The sequence below is a fragment of the Zosterops lateralis genome (assembly GCF_965231275.1).
Source record: "Zosterops lateralis genome assembly, chromosome: 5".
NCBI classification, from domain to species: domain Eukaryota; kingdom Metazoa; phylum Chordata; class Aves; order Passeriformes; family Zosteropidae; genus Zosterops; species Zosterops lateralis.
The window spans coordinates 57,634,697-57,655,394 of NC_139766.1; the positions used below are offsets into that span (position 1 = coordinate 57,634,697).

Sequence of the window (20,698 nt, forward strand, 5' to 3'; positions counted from 1 at the left end):
CTTTTGATCCTGGGTGTCTGCTGTGATGTGGTCTGTTTCCCCCTCCTCTAGCTCTCCCATCTTCACAAGGTTGACTTCAATGGTACCAACTGTCTTTCCACCATCAGATGTTCTGAAAAATAAAACCAATCCATGACACTGGGTCACTTGCAGCATCAAATTCTTTCAATTAAAATATTGTCAGTAAATATTCAGTCTCCTCTCCATGCTGTAAAGCTGCAGCCACCTGTACTGAATTGGTTATTTACCATCACAAACCAAATGTTAACAATGAGGCAACTTCTTCAGGACAATGAAAGTTTTCACCACAAAACTGAGGACGAGTGTTATAAAAGGTGCATGAATCCATGAACAGTGCTAGGTTTTCATTCTAGACCTTATCCTGTACGTGGACCTTCAGATAAAGGGCTGTAGCACTGCACCAATTCCACTTAGGATCTACAATCCCACTGCAGAGTACACAGTTTTGTTTCTTCACAGTCTGCAAAGAAAGGATATACTCAGTGTATTAATAAAGCTCCTCCAAAACCAAACCAACAAAATTAATCTGAATATCACTTTTCCCTTTGTAATCCCTCCACAGAGTAGTTATTCAGAATCCATCCCATTTCTTGGGATGGGAATGGTAGTACAGTTGCAGGTGAATTCCTTTATTATCATCTGCACAAATAGTTCACTTCCAATTAATCAAAAACAAATAACAATTCAGATGTACATCATGAAGTAAAGAGCATCACTGGCTACTTTTTGGAAGAGACAAGGGTTTAAACTCCAGAAATATACCAAATGCTTTTTCAGCTTTCTGTGGAAGCACAGCACCAAGGTTAATGGCACAGTCTCTCTCCCCAGGCTTATTCTGAACAGCTGGATTTTTTGAAAGGAAGGAAAGAAGAGTAACAGACCATTTCATAATAATGAGGAAAGGGTAACAAAAGGCACCAAGCAAAAATAGGGAAAAGGAAATGATGAGAATAAGTTCAGCAAAATTACAAAAACATAGCGAGGAAGGAGAATCAAAGCAAATGTGTTTGAGGCAATACTGTGTATTATCTGACCAGTGAAAATGAGGAGTGATGAATCAGGAAAAAAGAATCCACAGCAAAGTTCAATGTCAGAAAATCATAAAATCACTGAGTTATTGAATATGCTGAGTCGGAAGGGACCCATTAGAATCACCAAGTCCAACTCCTACAGTAAAATCTCAAAAAATAGTTATCCCCAAGCTTCCAAATGAAATAATTATTTTGGTTGCAAACCATTAGGCTTTAATATGCACTCCGTAGAATACACTCATCTTGCAACTATACAAATCTGGTCTTCTATAAAACCTTGCAAAATACACATAATTCTTCATATTTTATATGTGGAAAACTTCATTAACTCCAAGGCAAATTAATTACTGACAATAAAGAAACAATTAAAAATGAACCAGTTCCAGATAGTTTTGCAATTGAAGAAGCCTATATTAATTATCAAAGTAACCAGAAGTAATAACTGTTCAGTGTCCAAATGTGCTTATGAGCAGAAATGCATAATTTTGAAATGCATGAGAACAACTTAAGGGCCTTCTGAACAAAGAACTTTCTCCTGAGTTGCTGCAGCCTTGTGGTTTGTCTTCATTTCTTTTCTCCTTCTAGTGTCAAACTGGCACCCAAAACTAGGCTACGTCAACAAATGGACTACAGCACTCCCAAGCAGAAAGGGAATACATCAGATGTCAGCAAAACACATATATCTTTAAAAAGCAAAGAGTGTGGTTGTAAGACAGAAAATTTTTCAACAGCTTAAGCTGTTCTGATCAAAGTGTCAAGTGAATAAACTGATCCAAGCCAAATATAATAAAATAAAATGGACATGCTAGCGACACTTTCCCAGTTCTTGTTTCTTCTTCTTTAAAAAGCTAAATATTCCCCTTGCTGCTGTTATTAAAAGTTTGGTTTCACTATGACAGTGAGCACTGCATTGCCTGCCAGCATGAGGGGGATTATGTATTTTGTACGGGTTTAAAAACAGTAATTAGTATAATTTCACTTTTACATATTTTTTATTATTATTTTCTTCTCAAAATTACTCCTGTTCTGGTCTAATTGATATGTAATATTACAATCTGGAACATGCATTACCTGTGAGAGAAGGTCATGCAACACAATAAAACTCAACAGTGGGACTTGTTGCATTGTAGTTGCACTTCTGTCTCCAGTTCTTATCTTCCCACACCAAAATACAAAGACACAATTTAATAAAAAAAAGCCAACAATGAAACCAACAAATCCCCAAACCAAAGTTTCTTTTGAATGCTACAGGCATACAAATCAACAAAGAGTTCTATAAATGCCCAGGGCAAAAATGCTGTGAGCAATGTCAGACTGTGATTTTAAAACACCAGCAGTGCATTACAGTCTTCAAGTAGACATGTCACGCACTTCAAACTTTCCAGCAACATCATGAGATTAACATTTCACTTGAAAGAAAATTAAAAAAGAGAAACAGAAGCAATGCAGTGGGAAAAATAATAATAATAAAAAGCCATGTGATCATACTTTAAATAGGATAAAAAGCTGTATAATTTCACTTTGCACTCACAGTATTGAGCACAAACCCATATCTAGGTACATACTTGTGTCCTTTGCCTGCAGAGATGTGAAGAGAATCTCACACATACACACTGTTCAACAGAGCATCAGATAAATAATTAATTGGTTTTAGGATACTTCATAACACATTAGGATGAAATCAGCTTATTTGTTGTAGTTTAATAAAGCTGAGAAAGACACTCTGCATTGACACAGTGCAGTGAAGATGGTCCCTGCAACAAATTGCTCCCAGCCATGAGAGAAGAGACACTATATCCCCACAGAAGAAAGGATTGCACCTTGACAACCTGCTTAGGGTGAGTTGGGATGGAGATACTGCAAAAAGAATAAAAGCAGTGTCAACGTAAGAAGCCTATACATGGCACAAAATCCAGATGACTTATGGAGCTGGAAAACTGCTGATAATTTTTAGCACCCCGGGACATGGTGCAGCAATCATCTGATACCTGTCAACAGAGCACCTGCACTTGAAATAGATATCTCTACCATCCCAAGTCCTTAAGGACGCCCAGGTCAGTATTAGCTCCCTCAAATGTGACAGAGGGAGACAGCCAGTAACACCATGAGCCACAGGAGTTTGTGCCCACCTTATTACTTCTGGCCATAAAATATTGACCAAGGCATTCAGAGAGAAAGAAGGTAACAAGCTAGTGATGGAAAAGTGAGCTAGATGGACTGAGAAACAGAAGTCATTTGCCTCCAATGCTGATCTCATCAAGTCTTATTACTACATGTTGAATATAAAAATTTAGGCCTGCTAATTGGTTCCCATGGCCATACACCTTTCTTCCAAAAAAAAAAAATAAAATTCAAAAAGTTGCATAAAATAACACACACACAAAAAAAGGAAGCAGACTTCATGTTTGCATGGCTGCGTTAATTACAAAAGACAAAGTGACTGCCTGAAAAGCAAACTTCATGACAGAGTCTAGCAGGCAGCCCCTTTCTCCAGTGCATGATACACAATAAATGCAGTTAGGACAGGCTAACCTACAGATTTTCATAAAATTAATTTCTCCACTGATATAATATGTTTTGATATATCCAAGCACAAAAGTACTGTGTTTACACAAAAATATTTATCTGTGAATTCACAGTGAAGCCTATTAAAATAATCAATACTGGTTTTAAGCAAGTCCACTGTAAATAACGTTCTGTTGCATTCTAAGGTAACTAAAAGTTTTGCAATGCTCAGTTCCTTCTGTTTTCATTATTTCAATGTACAGTTGATTAAGTTTCATGTCAGAACAAGTTTCACCTCAACTGTATTGGAGATTTCCCTGACTTATAAAGTCAAGCTGTTGTTCACCAGCTTCCTGAGGTGGATGACACAATACGAAACAGCCAAGAAAAAATTTCAGGAGGGAGACCAAGTACAACTACTTGTAGACAGATATCTGTTGAATTTTAATAGGGAAAAGCAGCTAAATATATAGTATTTTATAGTCATCATTTGCTAGGGAAGTTATGCTAAGTACATAAATGACTGCAGAAATTACTGTGCTGCTTTCCAATTCTCTCTAGTTAGTTAAACTTTGTGAATATTACTACTACCAAAGTGCAGTTACATGTTTTCTGGCCCACTGAACTACAAACTGTTAGGAGGGAGGGAAATTACAAGGACTTTCTTTCCAAGAATAGCTAGGTTTAGCTCCTTTCTTTAAAGAAAGTTCAGTCCTGCCCAAGATTAATGAAAAGACAACAACTAAAATTAGCAAAACAAATAGATACTGTCCAAGAGCTTAAGCACTAACACATGACTAAAATCTGTACAGTACATGATTGACAGACCTGCAGAGGCACCACCTCTCAGATAATCTGTATAATTCATGCACTTCATCCTACATCCTGTTTGTTTAGTTCCACTGCTATGGAATTCCTGCACACAGAAGCCAAAGGATCTGGGTGGTATTGACATCACCCCAGCTTCACACTGAAGTACCCTACTCACACTTTTGTCAGTCTCTTAAGAGAAGTATGTCAGACAGATGCACCTTATTTTTGAAGGGAACAAAAGAGAGCACTATTATCTTTTTCCTTTGCTGATTCTTACATGTAACTAAGTGGAAATCATACCAAAATTTCCCAGGCTAAAGAAGGCCTTCCTGGAAACAGGCAGACTATTACCACAGGGAAAGGGCTTAATGGAAGTATTAACTGCTAGCTCTTTGCAAAAAGCCATATAGCTCAACCAAGAAAAAAAAAAAAAAAAAAAACCAGAAAACATAAACACCTCAAACAAACAAACAAACAAAAAAAAAAAAAAAAAAAAAAAAAAAAAACCCAAGATATATGCTGTTCTTAACAGAGAGGCATGGTAAAAGATTCTCAAAATCGAACTTAAAAATTAAAGCAACAACAACAAATCAGCTTTTATTACTAAATTAGCAGTCAGTATACCCAGCTCTCATTTAGAAAGAAAAGAATATTCATGATTTTATTTTTTGAATTGGACACACTATATCATATAGTCAATATTAAGAAATATTCTCCTTCTGAAAAACACTTTTGTTTAATTCAATAGCCCATTTTATGCCATTCATCATTACAACTGTATGAGAAAGCTGGAAGTAAATGGCATTGCATTATCATTGCAAAATGAAACATGCAAGTCTATAGAAAGCATCTCTCCTTTTATAAATTCCATATTGGAAACTGCAATCCCAAATCTCTAGTAACTAAATCCCTCTGCCAACATCAGTTGTGTACACTGAAGTAATTCTACAGATCGACCTTTTGTGTTTTGATGATTAGCTACACGCTCACAGATCTACCAGAAGCACTCAGCCACCAGTTTAGGGCACTTTCACGGAACAAAAAGGACAATCAAAATAAAAACTTCTTTTGCAGAGGTTTTGTAACTTGTGTCCCTAATCACTACTAGGGTACAACGGTAGGAAAACAAAATTAGAGCACAGCGTGTCAACAGTAAGAACTTGTAGACACATGCCAGCTCTCCAGAAAATAATAGAAAAATGCAAGAATCTCCCTGTGAAAACACTTTTATATTGTTACATTGTACCTCTGAAAGACAATGGAAAGACATAACTAAAAAAAAAAAAAAAAAAGGAAAAACAAAAGAAAGGTCAGTTAAAAATTAACCAGATTTTATAATTACACCCATCTTTACAGGGCATACCACAAAGCAATTTCTGGGTCCTTTAATCTCTACTTCAAATCTAACAAAGGAATATCTCAATCACAGGCACTCCCTGATAAACTCCCATCCAAAGAACATCAACAAAAATTAAACAGAATTTCATGCTGTGACAAGTCCCTTGATACATCCTCTACCCTCCTGAGAGGTACTAATAGCTCAGAGTGATTAGAGGAAAGCAAGCTTAAATTAGTAGACTGCTCTGGTTAAACTCCCAATGAAGAAATGTGGATAATTTCCGATGATTTTCTGCTGCTGAATGTTATAATCAGAAAAGTCACACTTTTGAAAGGTTGAGATTTTTTTTCTTAAAAAATATCTAACTGACTAAACCCTGCCATTTAATGTATCTGCAAATTACTTTAATTGCTATATTTGTCTTCTAATGTTAGCTGAACAAAGAGGACAACCAAGGCTAAAAATATTAATTAAAAGCAAATTTTGCATCTATTTCTTATGAGTTTTCCATCTGAAATTTTTGATTACAAATTGGATGGCTGAAATACAAAACACTTACTGAATACTTCTGAAACTGTCCTGAAGCTTTCTATTCTGTCAATTACTGTCCCACCTGTTGGAGGCAATCTTTCAGATCAAATTTTCAGTATGGCAAGTTAAGGAAGCAAAGTTACCCCAAAGAGCTAATGACAACTTGAATTCCTCTAAGAACAGATTCTTACAATCACTAAGCTGGCATTCATTTACCTAGCCATCAACTCCCATAGGGAACAGTCAGTTCACATTTTATCTAATCAGATTATTAGTTAGACAAAGTTATCTTCTTGTTAGGCATGGCATCTTCTGTTTGGGAGAAATTAAAATTCAAGTATTTTGTTAACTTTGCCCTGTAAACTACACACTCATATACAACTACTCTTGTAGAAATAGGAAGGCAGGTGCCAAAATATTTCCAGAAGTTTCCAATTCTGAAAATCTCTGAATGGGTCAAATTTAGACCCTTAACCCAAATTAAGGCTGCCTTCCTGTGCTCAGGAAAACAAATGTAACACAGTTTTCCCCCAGCACCTATGTACAACATCCCAGGCACAGCATAGACCTGTGTCTCAGTTCCCCCAGTCACAGCTTCTTGCCTCCCAAAACGTTGCCTTTGCAGACACAAGGAGTTTGAGCAGTTGCTCTGTGAAGCTTAACTGTACCCTCCCAGTAATCCCACATAAGCCTCCATTCCACTTGCAAAAATCGGCTCAATAAAATCCCTGCACTATAAAGTCCAATAAATTTATTCTGAAAATCACCACTTAAAAGGTTGCCCCTAACCTTCAAAAGGGTTTGATTAGTATCTTCTTTTATCTTAAGCCATGCAAGATAGTATCAAGGGTGATAATTTGTTGTTTTTTTCTTCAGTGCACTTCAGCTTTAAGATATATCTGTCCAGCCCAGCCCTAGGTTTTGAATATTGTCTCTGACCCTTCTGCAGCTCTGTACCCTGTCACTGGTTAGAGTTGTATGACACACCCCCTACAATTTCAGTATGGCTGCATATAACAGTGAGTTTAGGTGACCTCAAACATCTTCACATGGGAGACACTTTGAATAATTAGGCCCACCTTCTTTAAACACGCCTAATAAACAAATCAAACTGTACATTGTTAATTCTTTAAACCACACACACCAAACACAACTGAGAACATTGTGCTCCTTTCTAAAGGAAACTTTGAATGAATATTCCCTATGCCAAGTTCCCTGCAATTCTTCCATAGGTTATCATACTATAACATTACTTTTTCTAATCTGGCACCTGGGAAGCTCCAGGTTATAAGGTTGATATTTAATTGTGCTGTTTAATTTTGAAGTTGTGCATGGCAGAATTAGAAGCACTTCAAGTTGACATCTAATTTATCTGATGGAACATCAGATGGAGTTTAAAACACAGTCAAGCAGCAATCATAGAATTGTATAGGCTGGAAAAGACCTTTAAGAGTGTCGAGTCCAACCATTAATCCAGCACTGCCAAATCCACCATTAAATCATATTCCTCAGGGCCACATCTACATATATTATAAATACCTCCAGGGATGGAGACCCTCCCTAGTTCCCTGGGCAGCCTGTTCCAGTGCTTGACAACCACTCATGTGAAGAATTTTTTTTCCTGATATCCAATCTAGACCTCACTTGGTGCAACTTGGGGCCATTTGCTCTTCTCTTACTTCTACCTGGGAGAAGACACCAACTCCCCCCTCACAACACCTCCTTTCAGGTAATTGTAGAGGGTGATAAGGTCCCCACTGAGCCTCTTTTCCTCCAGCATAAACACTCCCAGCTCCCTCAGCTGCTCCTCAACTGACTCATGCTTCAGACCCTTCCCCAGCTTTGTTGCCTTACTTTGGATGAGAAATGCCAAGGGTTATTAACTCACCATGATTCACAACAGAGGGAAACACTTACCTGAGGGTAAGGGTCAACTGTTGCTCCTTTGACTTCACCAGATCTCCTACTCTAAAAGTTGCACAGCCCAGGAAGCTTCGCTACAAATCAAAGGAGAAAGAAAAAAATATGATTTTCATTCATTTTTGTTACTTCTTTTGGTCTCACACTTGAAAAACTTTCTTTGGTACCTGGAAAAATATTGCATTTCAATTGAACAGTTTGACACAATCTACTAGAAATTTTTTTTTGGATCTGCAGCATGATTATCATTCAACTGTTAAAAACTTTGGTTTTATGGGCAGAAACCTTTCTCTTTTCTATTAACGACAGTCTAACAACCTGACAAAATAACAGGTCATAAGACATACAACCACACAGGAAAATTTTCATTCAGTACAAGTACTTGCATTTTGCATCTATTACTTCCTATTTTTTCTAATTTCTGGATTACAAGAAGTGCTGAGGTTTTAGCGTTTCACCAAAGTTGTTGTTACAGTTTTTCCTCAAGCCATTGGCACTACCATCCATGTATTCCAAATATTAATATATTTTCTAGGACGGTATTATTAAATTGAGTTCAGCACAAATTTATTAATAGAAATGTTATATTTCCCTAGTTTTTGGCAACATTTTAAGTACTTTTTTCCCTCTATTTCCATTGTAAAGTGAACCTATTCACTGCATTAAAAGTGCAGAGAAATGTGGTAATGCAACTAGAATGCCTAAAGTTAAATAAAGCTACATCATTACATCTTTTTCCTTCTATAAAAATCACACTTCACACCTAAAAAGAAAAGTACAAAGAAGAAAAAGGATTAAATCTTCTTTTGCACTTTGGTTATTTTTTAACCTCTGCTCATATCCTGCTCCACATTGCTGAAATCCCATTTTGTCAACTTGGCCAGCCATAGTATTCTTGCCTTGGGAACAATTGGAAAGAAACTCACAGCCTACATCCATCTTCTACCCATTTATCTTTCAAATATACAACACAATATCATTTGTTCTAAATAAATTATAATGAGATCATGACATTATGTTTACTTTTTTTGCAATAAAACTGTAAGAAGGACACAAAGTTTGTTTTTTATTACATAACTCTAAGTTTACTGTTGGAATGGCAAATTAAAATTCCACACTAAATGATATACATTGTCAGATATACAAGTAAAGAAGAATCAAGTCACTCTGAGTCAACAGAGACTGCTGACAGAGAGCAACTTTACCTTCAGGGAAAAACAGAAAAGAATTTGTTGTTGCTGAGAAGAATAAAACCCCTTTAGCCTGCTTTCTCCTCAGGAACACCAGCAGGATGCTGAGTGTTTGAATTCAAACAGTAAAGCTCTACACTAAGGTAAGTTTTCTTCCATATACACCATACAGTTCAAACAACAATTCTGAAATTAGGTAAGCACCAACACTGGCCTGCAGTTTGGTAAACTGAGTCATTGAGGTATGGTTTGTTCCCATCAATGGAACAGGCTTAGATTTCCTAAACAGGATGTAAGCAGCAAAGGAAAAAAGACACAAGTCAAGAGTCTAGGGAAGGCTGGAAAAAGAGTGGCTCTGTGAAGTGATGAACAGGAAAAAAGGAATAAAAAAGGCTTGTAGGATATATATATAAAATAACACAGCCACACAAGCAAAGATCACGGTTAGTTTTCAGTGTCAAAATGAAAGGCACTTCTACAAAAAAGATATCCAGGTGCAACACAAGGTGATGGACAGCCTTGCTGTAGTGAACACACAGATGGTTCTGTCTTCCTTTAGATCAGTCAAGATGACAGTCTTTCTGTACTAAAACTCTGTGGTCACATATTTAGCCCAGATTATTTATCTTCTTCCAAGAGCATGTCCTTCATACTGTAAGAACACATTCCACAGCACTGTGTCTCTATGGCAGCCTTTATTCAGGCAATTCATGACTTTGAGCACTTGTGTTTGAAACCTGACCATTTGGAAATGGGGAAGAGGGGTATTTGGAATGAAAATTATATAAGGTTTGGTAACTTGGAGCTTCTTTCTGCAGGAAAACAGAACTATAAATTTATTTAAGAATCCTAAGTCAGAATTCTCATGTGACCAGAGCCAAGAGACAACTACACTGCTCTCTCTCATAAAGTCAAAGAACTTTGGTCATGGTAACCACTAAACATGTCTGAGTGTCAGAGCTACTTCTCCAGTGCCATGAAATTAAAGGTGAATGATTTTATCAGCTTAAAACATTCTACTTAGTTCTCTGTTTCATATTTTTATGCTTATTTAGAAAACAAAAATTCTTTGCTTGACAACACAGAGCTATGCGCAAAATCAAATAAAATTTTAAGTGATCCCATGACCCAAATGAAGGGGGTTAGGCTAATGTTCAAGGGGTCCAACATCAAACTGGAGAATATTCTTTCCATACTGATTTAGATAGCAATAGTCCACCCTGGGGCCTAAACTGGCAGTCTACAAACCAATCTAACTGCCCACTTGGAAAGGCTTGAGAAGCAGGCTTTAAACAGAATTGCTGTTGTAATGCTAATTGCAGAGTAATGTTCCTTTGGAATTTTGCTAGTGTTGTAGTCACAACAATAAATCTTAAGATACGTGCCTTGAGTGGTTTGATGAATAATCTCAGCTACCAGAGAGAGAAGGCTCTATAATAGCTATATGAAAAGTTAAAACACATCCATTATTTCACTAAGATTAAACTTGCTGCCAAGCTACAGATTTTTCAAACACTAGCTGAAGTCCTGAAAACTATGCCAAAGAAGCCCTGGTAAGGCAGAAAAGTCAATACTTTAGGCTAAAAATTTAAACCCCCAGTTATTTTACATGTTTGCAGACATATCTGACACCTGCACCAGGTGGTCTTTTCTCTTTTATTCAGTCCTAGCAGGACCAACTTTTCCCACTCCCACCACATGTCCATATTATCTGAGAGGTTTCAGTCCTCTCAGACCCAGAAATTACTTCCCAATACGTTTGTGAAATGCTCTGTAGAGCTACTCATAAAAATGTGTCCTCTATATGTTGCCAGTTCAATTTCTGAAAACAGAAACCAAAGGCAACTCCTGCTGCAGAATGTTTGATACCCTGCAGATGAAGACCAGAAGGTGACAGCCCTGGCTTCTTGAGGCAATGCCATTCCAGACTCTCAATTTCATCCAGATTGCTTGTATGTCATTAAGCAAGGAGTTTGCACAGTTGTGCTTGTCTCAGGAGAGCTTCAGTTGAAAAAGATTTTCAAAAAGACGTGAACGGGATTACATCAATCCATGAGACAATCACTCCTGCCTTGATTATTATATTCATTCAACCAAAAACTTTTTCTATTAAAAGAGCTTGTCAGCTCCTGTTGAGCAGTGAATGTCTGTGCCTGCTGATGAGATAAAAAAAAGAAGAAAAAAAAAAAATCAATCAATGAAAATAATTGCTTACCCCAACATCTGCTCTTGGTTCCTTGTGATCAGGTAGGACACTGGTGCGGACCTGAAAAAGGGAAGGGAAAAATAGGCAAGAAATCATTACATTTTCTGTTGTTGCTTTCCAATTAGAATTAAAGAAGTGCTCGTGCCTTTCTTTCCTCATACTCTTGACATTTTGCAGATAAATTTAAATTGAGCTATACGTGTATATATAATTTATAACAACTAGTAATTTAGGCACAATATTTGCTGGTTCCTGTGAAGAAAGTCTCTCACCACTGCCCTTTTATCATTCTGAACTTTCCTGAGTCTCTAAAGGGAGAAAAGCTGTGCTCAGTTATTCCTTTCCTAAAATGAGATTTTTTTGGCTGTAACTTGAGTGACAGAATTCTTCATCTAGAGGTGTTATCTGGAAAAATATTTTCCAGCTGCAAGTGAAAGAGCATAGTACATTGAAAAGTATTTTCACCAACTAAGTACTTGCATTTGCCAGTGGATCTGCAGCAGAAATTCTGATCCCCAGCCTCAGTGCATGACCCCAGCTCCTTCAGCCACTTGCTGAGCATCTCTGAGGTAAGAGATGTTTGCAGGCATTCAGAGAAGGAAAGCCTCTATATTCTCCCCTACACGGGACCTCCCCATATTTTCTGCAAGGTGGAGCTGCCACTGTACTCAACTGCTTCCATTTCACAAGAGCAAGTATGGGATAATCTGACTTCCTCTTCTGTATTTCCCAAAATACAGTACAGGTTAGTGTGTGGGTGTGTCTTCAGTGTCTTTAAAATTTTATTGTTGAGTGGTGGTTGAGAACAGACGACTGATTAAACAGCAAAAATTAGATAGAAAATGTGTAAGAAAACCCTGATGACCTGCCTGGGCCAAAACCAGACCTTTGGAATAACTTCCTGTTAAAAGCAACACACAAGGGAGAATACACTGAACATGAACATCTGTTTGATTACCCAGCCTAAATAACAGATATCTGTTCCCCAAGAACAAACTTCTGTCTTGATTTCCAAGTAAAATTCAAACTCATTTCGTAAATCTCTCTTCAAAAGACTAATTTTTTTCCATGCCCACAAACATGACCCTCAGTTCTAGTCTAGCTGCAACTTAGTACATAAAAAGAAACACTCCTGTAAAACAAAGATAATTTAATTGTCTGTTATTCTAAATACATGCTGTTATAAAGCACCAATATAAAGTCCACCACAAAGGCTTGACAAAGCAGAGCCATAGCTTTTCTCAGTCAGCTCTTGTCCCTTGATTCCCTGCAGTGAGAACATTGGTTTTTCCACAAAAGCCTGAAGATAGTAAAAAATGCTATAATTAATTTAATGAGGGACAGCATACTTTAGAAATCTGTGGGAGTCCTCGCTTGGATACAATTTTACGTTTAGATTTTCCACACCAACACATTAGCAACTCCAAAGCATTTAACAATCTACAGGAAAACAGTATAAATGTTTAATGACTATATTTGGATCTAAAATTTGCCTTTAAATGCTTCAAGTCACAGATGAAAATGAAATTACTGACATTTTCTTGTTGGTGATACTCATCTTTCTCTTTTGAAACTGAGGAAATAATTTATAGCAGATCGATTTCTTTAAAGAAAGATGGAGTATCAACACCAGGCCAAAAATGCTGTGTCATTTTAAGATGCTAAAAAGCTGTTCTATGTGCCAGCCTCAAAGAAGTGACATCTGGCCCAACAAGAAGTGAGGTAGTTATATTTTCTAGTTATTATTATGGCTATTTAATCAAGAAAAATAAACTAATAATATAGGAATTAACCTTCCTCTTCATTATTTACTTATGTATTTGTAGCCCAGCAGCAGTTCAGCAAATACTTTAAAAAGTGTATGTGTTTTTGTATGATACTCAGTTGTGCTTCACAGCAAGAGAAAGTTCAAGTGTCTTTTATGCTTACTGAAATCAAGGAAATCCAACATTCATTTAGAATCATAGAATATTCTTTCTTTTGCTGGATAAAATCTCAGTTCAGGAGAACATTTTTCTGCTTTTCTGACCCAACAGAGACGTGGAAAGGGATGTCAACACCTGACTAACCTAGAGCCTTTCATATAATAAAAGCATATTCCTGAATTTCAAGTGGATTTAAAATACAGAAACAATTTCTGTTGCATTTTGCAATATTTTTGGTTCATCTAGGTTAGTTTGTTTTCATTTGGTTTTAGCCCATTTATAACCAGTAGCTGGACAGCCAAATGTAACTCTGTCTTTGGTGGGACTGACATTAGACTGAACCTCTCATCTCCCCAAAATATATTTTGTTTGAAATTAAATCAAGTATCTTGATCCAAGTGTGTGCAAATATGTGTAATTTTCGAAACGGTTTTATTATTTGATATTTATTAAAAGAGAAGCCACATGTATGTAAATACATTGATGGGCAGTATAGTCTGATCCCTTTCAGGTTGTCTGTTGGTTGAGTTCCTGAACAAACTCTCTGAATGCTGCAATTATGGGGGTATCATTATGGGATGTTCACACAGGCCTCATTATAAACACAAAGTCAGCTCCTAAACATTTATAAAACATAAGAAACAAGTCAGTTCTAGTCCCAATCCACAAAATGGAAGAGAAAAAATGGAGATAAATGCTGAGGATTTGAAAGGTCAAATATCTTCCCAGTGCCTTTCCTGATTAAACAAACTGTTGCACTCTTTAAAACCTTGTCATAAATCAACTTTTCCCTACTGGCCCTGTCTAGAACAACTACAAAATAGAAATGGAAACAGAAAGTCATATTTTAATCCCAAACATCCACTGCTCTGTTAGAGTTTCAGTTTTCTCATTATTTGCTCTAGGTTTTCCTGCCAAAATGCACACGTCTGATTGGGGAGCTCATTTACAACTGGGGTACGACCATGCTTCCCTGGAACAGCACACACTACAGCTTTACCTCCCAGACAAGAAGAGATCACAAAGGCTTGCAAGAAAGACAGCTTGTGACCTAGGCTAAATGCAAAATGTTTGTGCCATGTATCCATTCCTGTGATTTTGGTTGTAGAATAATAGTTACCTTTTTACACCATAGCTTGTTGTGCCAGGAACGCCAGTAGACAAGAGTGGGCAGTCATGATATGCTTTTTTTTAAATCTCATACAGAATAATAAGCAATGAATAATGCATTTGTCACGGACATACCTGTTAAATTTCTCTAGGCATAAATGCTAAATTCAGCTTTAATGAACTGTCCTTTAGCAGAAGGCAGTTTTGTGTGATTAAAAGGAACATTTCTTTCAGTCATTTGCAGCACTCTGAGCCACATTCATACACACTGTCAAAGTACAGAAGATTTATTCACTACCATTAGTGAATCTTTTGTGCCTACCCTTAATTCAAGCCTTTACATTTTGGTTGATGATCAAAGGCCATGTTCAGAATGCACTCAAGTTTTGCAAACAAATAATGCCAGATCCTTTCCTTGGTTACTATGGATTTATTCCATGAAAAAGCAAGAGGATTCCAGTGACTTCCCAGTACTCACTGCTGTTGGCTGCTCAAATGCACTCTTCTTTCATCACTGCTATACATTCCTGGTACCTCACAACAACTAAGTACACACATCAGGCAAAGCTAGGCAAGGCAAGATGAAAGAGATTACTGAAAGCGGTCACTGAAAAATTGACTCGCACTCCTTCAATAAACCACCTTCCAGGAAAGCATTCCAAACTCCAGTAAAACTGAAGTCATATGGGAACACAGCGTGCACACACATTAACCTGGAGGTTGTCTGGGACAGTGACCATCTGCACCTTTCTGCCTCCACAGGGAAAAGAGCACTAGACTCTGCTAACAGCCCTACACTGACAGCTGCCATGGGCAGTCAGCCCCGTCCTCACCACCACTGCCTGCCTGCCTGCCAGCCAGCACAACCACCCATCAGAGCCCAGGAGTTACTATTTCTTGGAATTTTTCAGTCAAAGAAATTGCAGCTTCATGTATTTGTGCTGGGTGAGCGGAAAATGCCCAAATTGTTATGGGGTTCTGCAACAACATCAATCAGCTTTTGTAGGCTAGAATCCATTCCAGTACAGTACATGCAGCAAAATATCTTTTAAAAGAAGATATTTTACATTCACCAGCTATTTATTTTCATCATATAGATTAACAATTTGCTAAATAGTTCAATCAACATATTGTAGTCAGCAAAGTAAAAGACTTCCATCAATTTTGTGTTGGATAAGTGCTTATTGAATGGAGAACAACACCAATACAGTAATTTTCCAACCTCTAGTGCACAATTATTTCCAACAGTTCATATAAAATAAAAGAGAACATCTTTTCCCAATGGGCATGCACACGGTATTGCAGGGTTTACAGTTCCAATGAAAAAGCTGATAGGCAGAGAAACTAATAAATGTTAAAATTGAGTTAAAGATGAAAACAAATAAAGGGAATACAAGCTATATCAAATTACTGCAATTTTATAGTAACTATATGTTTTATTATATATTAATTAAATTTAAACTTATAAAATACTTTTTATATACATTCCCTACTACAGATAGTAGGAAAAATATGTATGCCCCTATTACTTGCTGTATAGCAACTGACAGCTTCATCTGTTTACTTATCTGAAAAGGTCAAACAGAAGGGCAGGACTATCTGCATCCTTTCCATAGGCAGCGTGTGAATGTGAATCTTTTGCAGAGCATGGAGTCAGGACCATTCATTTGTGCAGCCCTGACACAGTGTGCTACCTCCAGGCCCACTTCTCAAGATGTAATGTGGGGATAATAGAAAAGACATACTTCTCAGTCTCTAAGAATCTTCATAAACTGCTTTTCTTTCAGACATCTCCACGGCTCAGTATCTTTCTCTCTATTTAGGCTGTATCTTTGTGTGCTCTCTAGAGAACACATGGCACAAGAGTATCAGGAGATCCTCCAAGCAAAGACTGAGGTTAACAGAATTTAACAGCTCATGTAGGTGTATGAATAATGAGCAGACAAAAGCAAAAGTAGTCTTGAGTGCTTGATTACAAGTACAGTTTTGTTTGTCTATTTTCACAGCTTAGGCATTTGAGCAGAATTGCCTTAAAAAACCTCACAGTTCAAAAGGAACAGATTACTTAGGAACTCTTCCTGTTACTGAGCACACCACAAAAAAAACATACCAACTCTGCAGCATCCACATGGAAGCTGAAACTTCAAGTGACAGCAAAGATCCATAGATTATGAGTGCTTTGGGGCATGCAGCAGAGAGTCAGATCTGATCCAGCAAGGCTTATTAACTCGGCATAATTGCCAGCCACAGTAGAGCTGCACCACTTTGCACTGTGCCTCAATGCAAAGTGACACTAGCCCTATCCATAAAAGTGCCCAGTGTAGCTCACATTCCAAGCAGAGGTTACACAGTGGGGACAGGCCCAGCTTGGCATGGATCAGAGCTTCAGCTGCTGGCACTTGGTTCTGCAGATTACCAAACACAACCAATGTGTGCAAAGAGGGGAAAAAAGGCAGCTCCTGTTAGCAGCCTCTCCCCCACAAAGCATTAGGATCACACACACAGCTTGTTCCTTGCAAAACAACCTGAAAATCACAGAGCTGAAAAACACCCCTTTGGAACACACTTGTAACCACCTCCCCATAATGAGGTCTATTCTATTGCACAGTTATTTACTTTCATAGAGTAAATAAACAACCCTGAAGGCAAAGTCCTAAGATTGATTTGTCTCTTGTAGTTATTGGAAATAAGAAAAAGCTGTCAAATCTAGCCACATAAATCTAAATAATCTTTAATACGTTTTTAGTGCATGCAATGAAAAAAAATGGAAGGAAGGAAGGGTTTATTTACCTTCTTAACATAGCACACAGCATGAGCACTGGATTCAATTTTTTAACCAGTTTGAAACAGCTTTTTTTCTACAGAGAAAGATCTGTCACATGTAAGGTTATGCGACAGATTAAAAGTGACAAAGAAAAATGGCCTCTATAAATTAGAGATAATTAATATTTGAGTCTTAGCATCATGGAAAATTACTTGAAATTAATTTTCTCTTTATTGAAATTTGGGGTACAGATACTCTGCCAGTACCAGTTGCTGCAGAACGTGGCTTTTTGGAGAGGGGAAAAAGCTGTGCACTGCTGCACCCAGTTAAACCTTCTTGTGTTGCACGATGACCTCATCATCACTCAGCTCCTGAGCAGTTCCCAGTAAAGCACAAACTTTGCACTGTGCCTCCAGTGCACGCTTTGCACTCACAAAGGAACACCTACAGGGGATGGCTCAGGCATTGCAGGGGCTCAAACACAGCTGCACAGTGTGTAAGCACAGCAGAGAAGGGGCACACTCACCCACCCCAATCCCCCACAGCGATGAGGGCTGACTGACACTGACAATCTGCTGGGTTTTTCAAGCGGTCGAATTTTTGCAATCAATGACCACTGATAGAAAGCTAATGAGCTACAGTCTTTTTTCTCCATCTTTCAGGCTTTTTTGAACAAAGTCCTATGACGTGAAGTAACCTTCTAAAGTCTTATTAGGTACTGAATATTCTAGACATTTGGTCAGTTATAATTTTAATAAAATATAATATGAAAACACATCTAAGTCTGTAGCTGTTACAATAAGCCAGTAGGCCTTGCCCCCTCCCCATCATAATTTCCAGGAATGACCCCTTTAAAGTCTGTTCTATACTGGGAACAATCTGCAAATTTGAAGAGTAAAGATCCCCTTCAAAATGCTTGTGAAGCCTCCTCTTCCCTGCTTTCTTCCACTGCGAAATAAAATTCACAGAAGGCAAATTCTGGCTTCTGTCAGCAAGCTACAGATGGAGCATTCCTAAGCTCTTTTGGCTCTTCATTTACATGGGCCAGCCAATGGGGACTTGTTACTTGCTCAAATCCAAATACCTCAGGCTGGTTATTGCAATGTCACTATCCAAAAATCCCAGAGACAGACTCCACAATCCAAAACCAGCAGCAGTTAACAGCAGCCAAAGAAATCCAGATGTTCTGACAAATGATATCCCAAAGAACACTCACTCCAGAATGATGAAGAAAATAGGACATAGGAATATATACATAGGGGGGTTTTATCATGTTTTTTCACCCTACTCCCCACACACCCAGCTGTGCACACTGCACAGCAAAACAAGGCTATCTGGCAATCTCTGAGTGTGTCTGTCGGAGCATCTTGCTCCCCTGAAGCAGCAGACTCTAACCCAACTGCTCAAGTAAGAATTTCAGGGGAAAACGCCTTCCTAGAATGCAAGATTTCAGCACTGCTCAAAGGGCCTGAGGCAGCTGGGTAGGAAAAGAAAAAAAAAGTAAATCTCATTCCCATATGAATATCAGAGAACCTGTCCAAGAAAAAAAAAAAAAAAAAAACATGCTAGAAAAGCCAAGGAAAGAACTTGTACTCCAGCCACTTATTTCAGGGGAAACTTGAGAGGCTACAAGCCAAGGGTGGTAAAAAGCATGTACAGTTGCCTAATGAACACCCAGGTCAACTCAGTCTTGCTTTAGTGTATGGCAGACAACATGAACTAAGGCAAGTACTGGACTGATCAGAATAACTCAATGGCATCATAAAATTTCCAGAACATGATCTTCTGCCTCAAAATTTCAGCAAAATTTGAATTTTGACTCTGAACATCTAACAAAACAAATTGAAATCCCCTTTTTTTTTGCTTTACTGAATAAATAGTCTTTTTCGAGTATGCTAAAGTCTGCATTTCATAATTTGTGTCCATTACCATAAAAGTTGCATTAAGAAATCTTGCTATAAATTAAACATAATGCCATTTCCACTGACAAACCAGTTACAAGAAACAAGACTTATATTAGCATCTTGTAAAAGCATTTCCAGTACTCCTAGTTCCTCAACACATTGCAACATTTTCTCAAGTGACAAAAGGTTATTCACATATTAAACACAGAAAAAAGGTCTTGCTGCCTTAAACAAGTCCAGACCTTTCAATACTCTACACAAAATATCCCGGTCCTCTGATTCAAGAGAGAAGCTGAAATGGAGAACTCAGAATTTAACTTGTTGGAGCAGTCACATCCCCAGTACACAAAGCTGCAAAGTTCCCTTGAGAAGGTGGTATTTTCCCTGTGCCAACACCTGAGTGCATTGCCAGCTGAGGGCCTTAAGATCAATATTTTGAAATAGTTATTTTTATGTGAGGTACTGAACTAACCAAATATCAGCTCTCATAGAAGCAAACAATTGTTTTAAGATCATTCCCCCCAAAAATAAAAAAAAAAAATTAAAGATTTTATCCTCCACTCCATGTTTTATGGTAACTTTTTAACATACATTTTTAGATTCTAAAGTGAACATTTTAGAGCAATTAAGCTCAGCCAGTCAGTCTCGACTGTCTTTATTTCCCACTGGGTGTCTCCCACAGGGAATTCCAGTAGAGGATTTTCCCCGCAGCTACTGCTACAGGCAGCTGCAGCAGTAGCATCACCAGGAAAAACTTTCATGAAGACTTAAAAGGACTCACATTGATTCCCTACAGTCTGTGCCAGGTCTATAAGCAGAGCCATCCATCAGTAACCTGGACATCCGTGAGACATGGAGAGAAGTCGGGAAAGCTCCATATTAAAGAGCATGACTGGAGCATAGCTTTTCTCACCAAACCCACTCTCCCCAAAATCCATTATAGGAGTATGAAAAGCAACCAAGAGCCTGGTATTTTCTATAAAAAGAACTACTAGCAATATAGGGTTGTAAAAAACCTTCAGATCATTTGTTTTAGCATTTTACTGTCACAGACACTACATAATAATTGTCCGTTTCCCCCCCCCCCCCACACACACACCCCTTTTTCTCTTAACTACAACTTCAAATTATTTGAATTTCCTCTCCCTCCCTTCTGACTGGAAGGTCATTCAAAAAAATGATTGCAATATTAGTTCAGAGTCATATTCTAATTTACAGCCCATCATTATTCATAGTGAGTTTATACTCATTTGCTCTTCTGCCAACATGGTCTTTTAGCTAAGTAATTATTTTCTGTTCCTCATACTGGTCTTCTGATGTATTAATAAGAAAGGAATCATATGCCCTCTCGTACTTCATTTTGTTAGGATAACAAGCCAAGCTTTTCCAATACACTGTCATACAATAAGCTCTCCATTCCCCAGATCACATCATCTGCT

At 37.8% G+C, this 20,698-nt stretch overlaps 1 protein-coding gene across 1 annotated transcript in view; it reads right to left on the reverse strand.

Annotated features, from left to right (window-relative positions):
• The window catches only part of INPP4B (inositol polyphosphate-4-phosphatase type II B), a 293,656-nt gene that overhangs the window by 108,400 nt on the left and 164,558 nt on the right, over positions 1-20,698 (reverse strand). Inside the window, 3 exon segments of the mRNA XM_083862435.1 lie at positions 1-112; positions 8,158-8,237; positions 11,566-11,616. Coding sequence (XP_083718561.1) covers positions 1-112; positions 8,158-8,237; positions 11,566-11,616 — 243 coding nt within the window.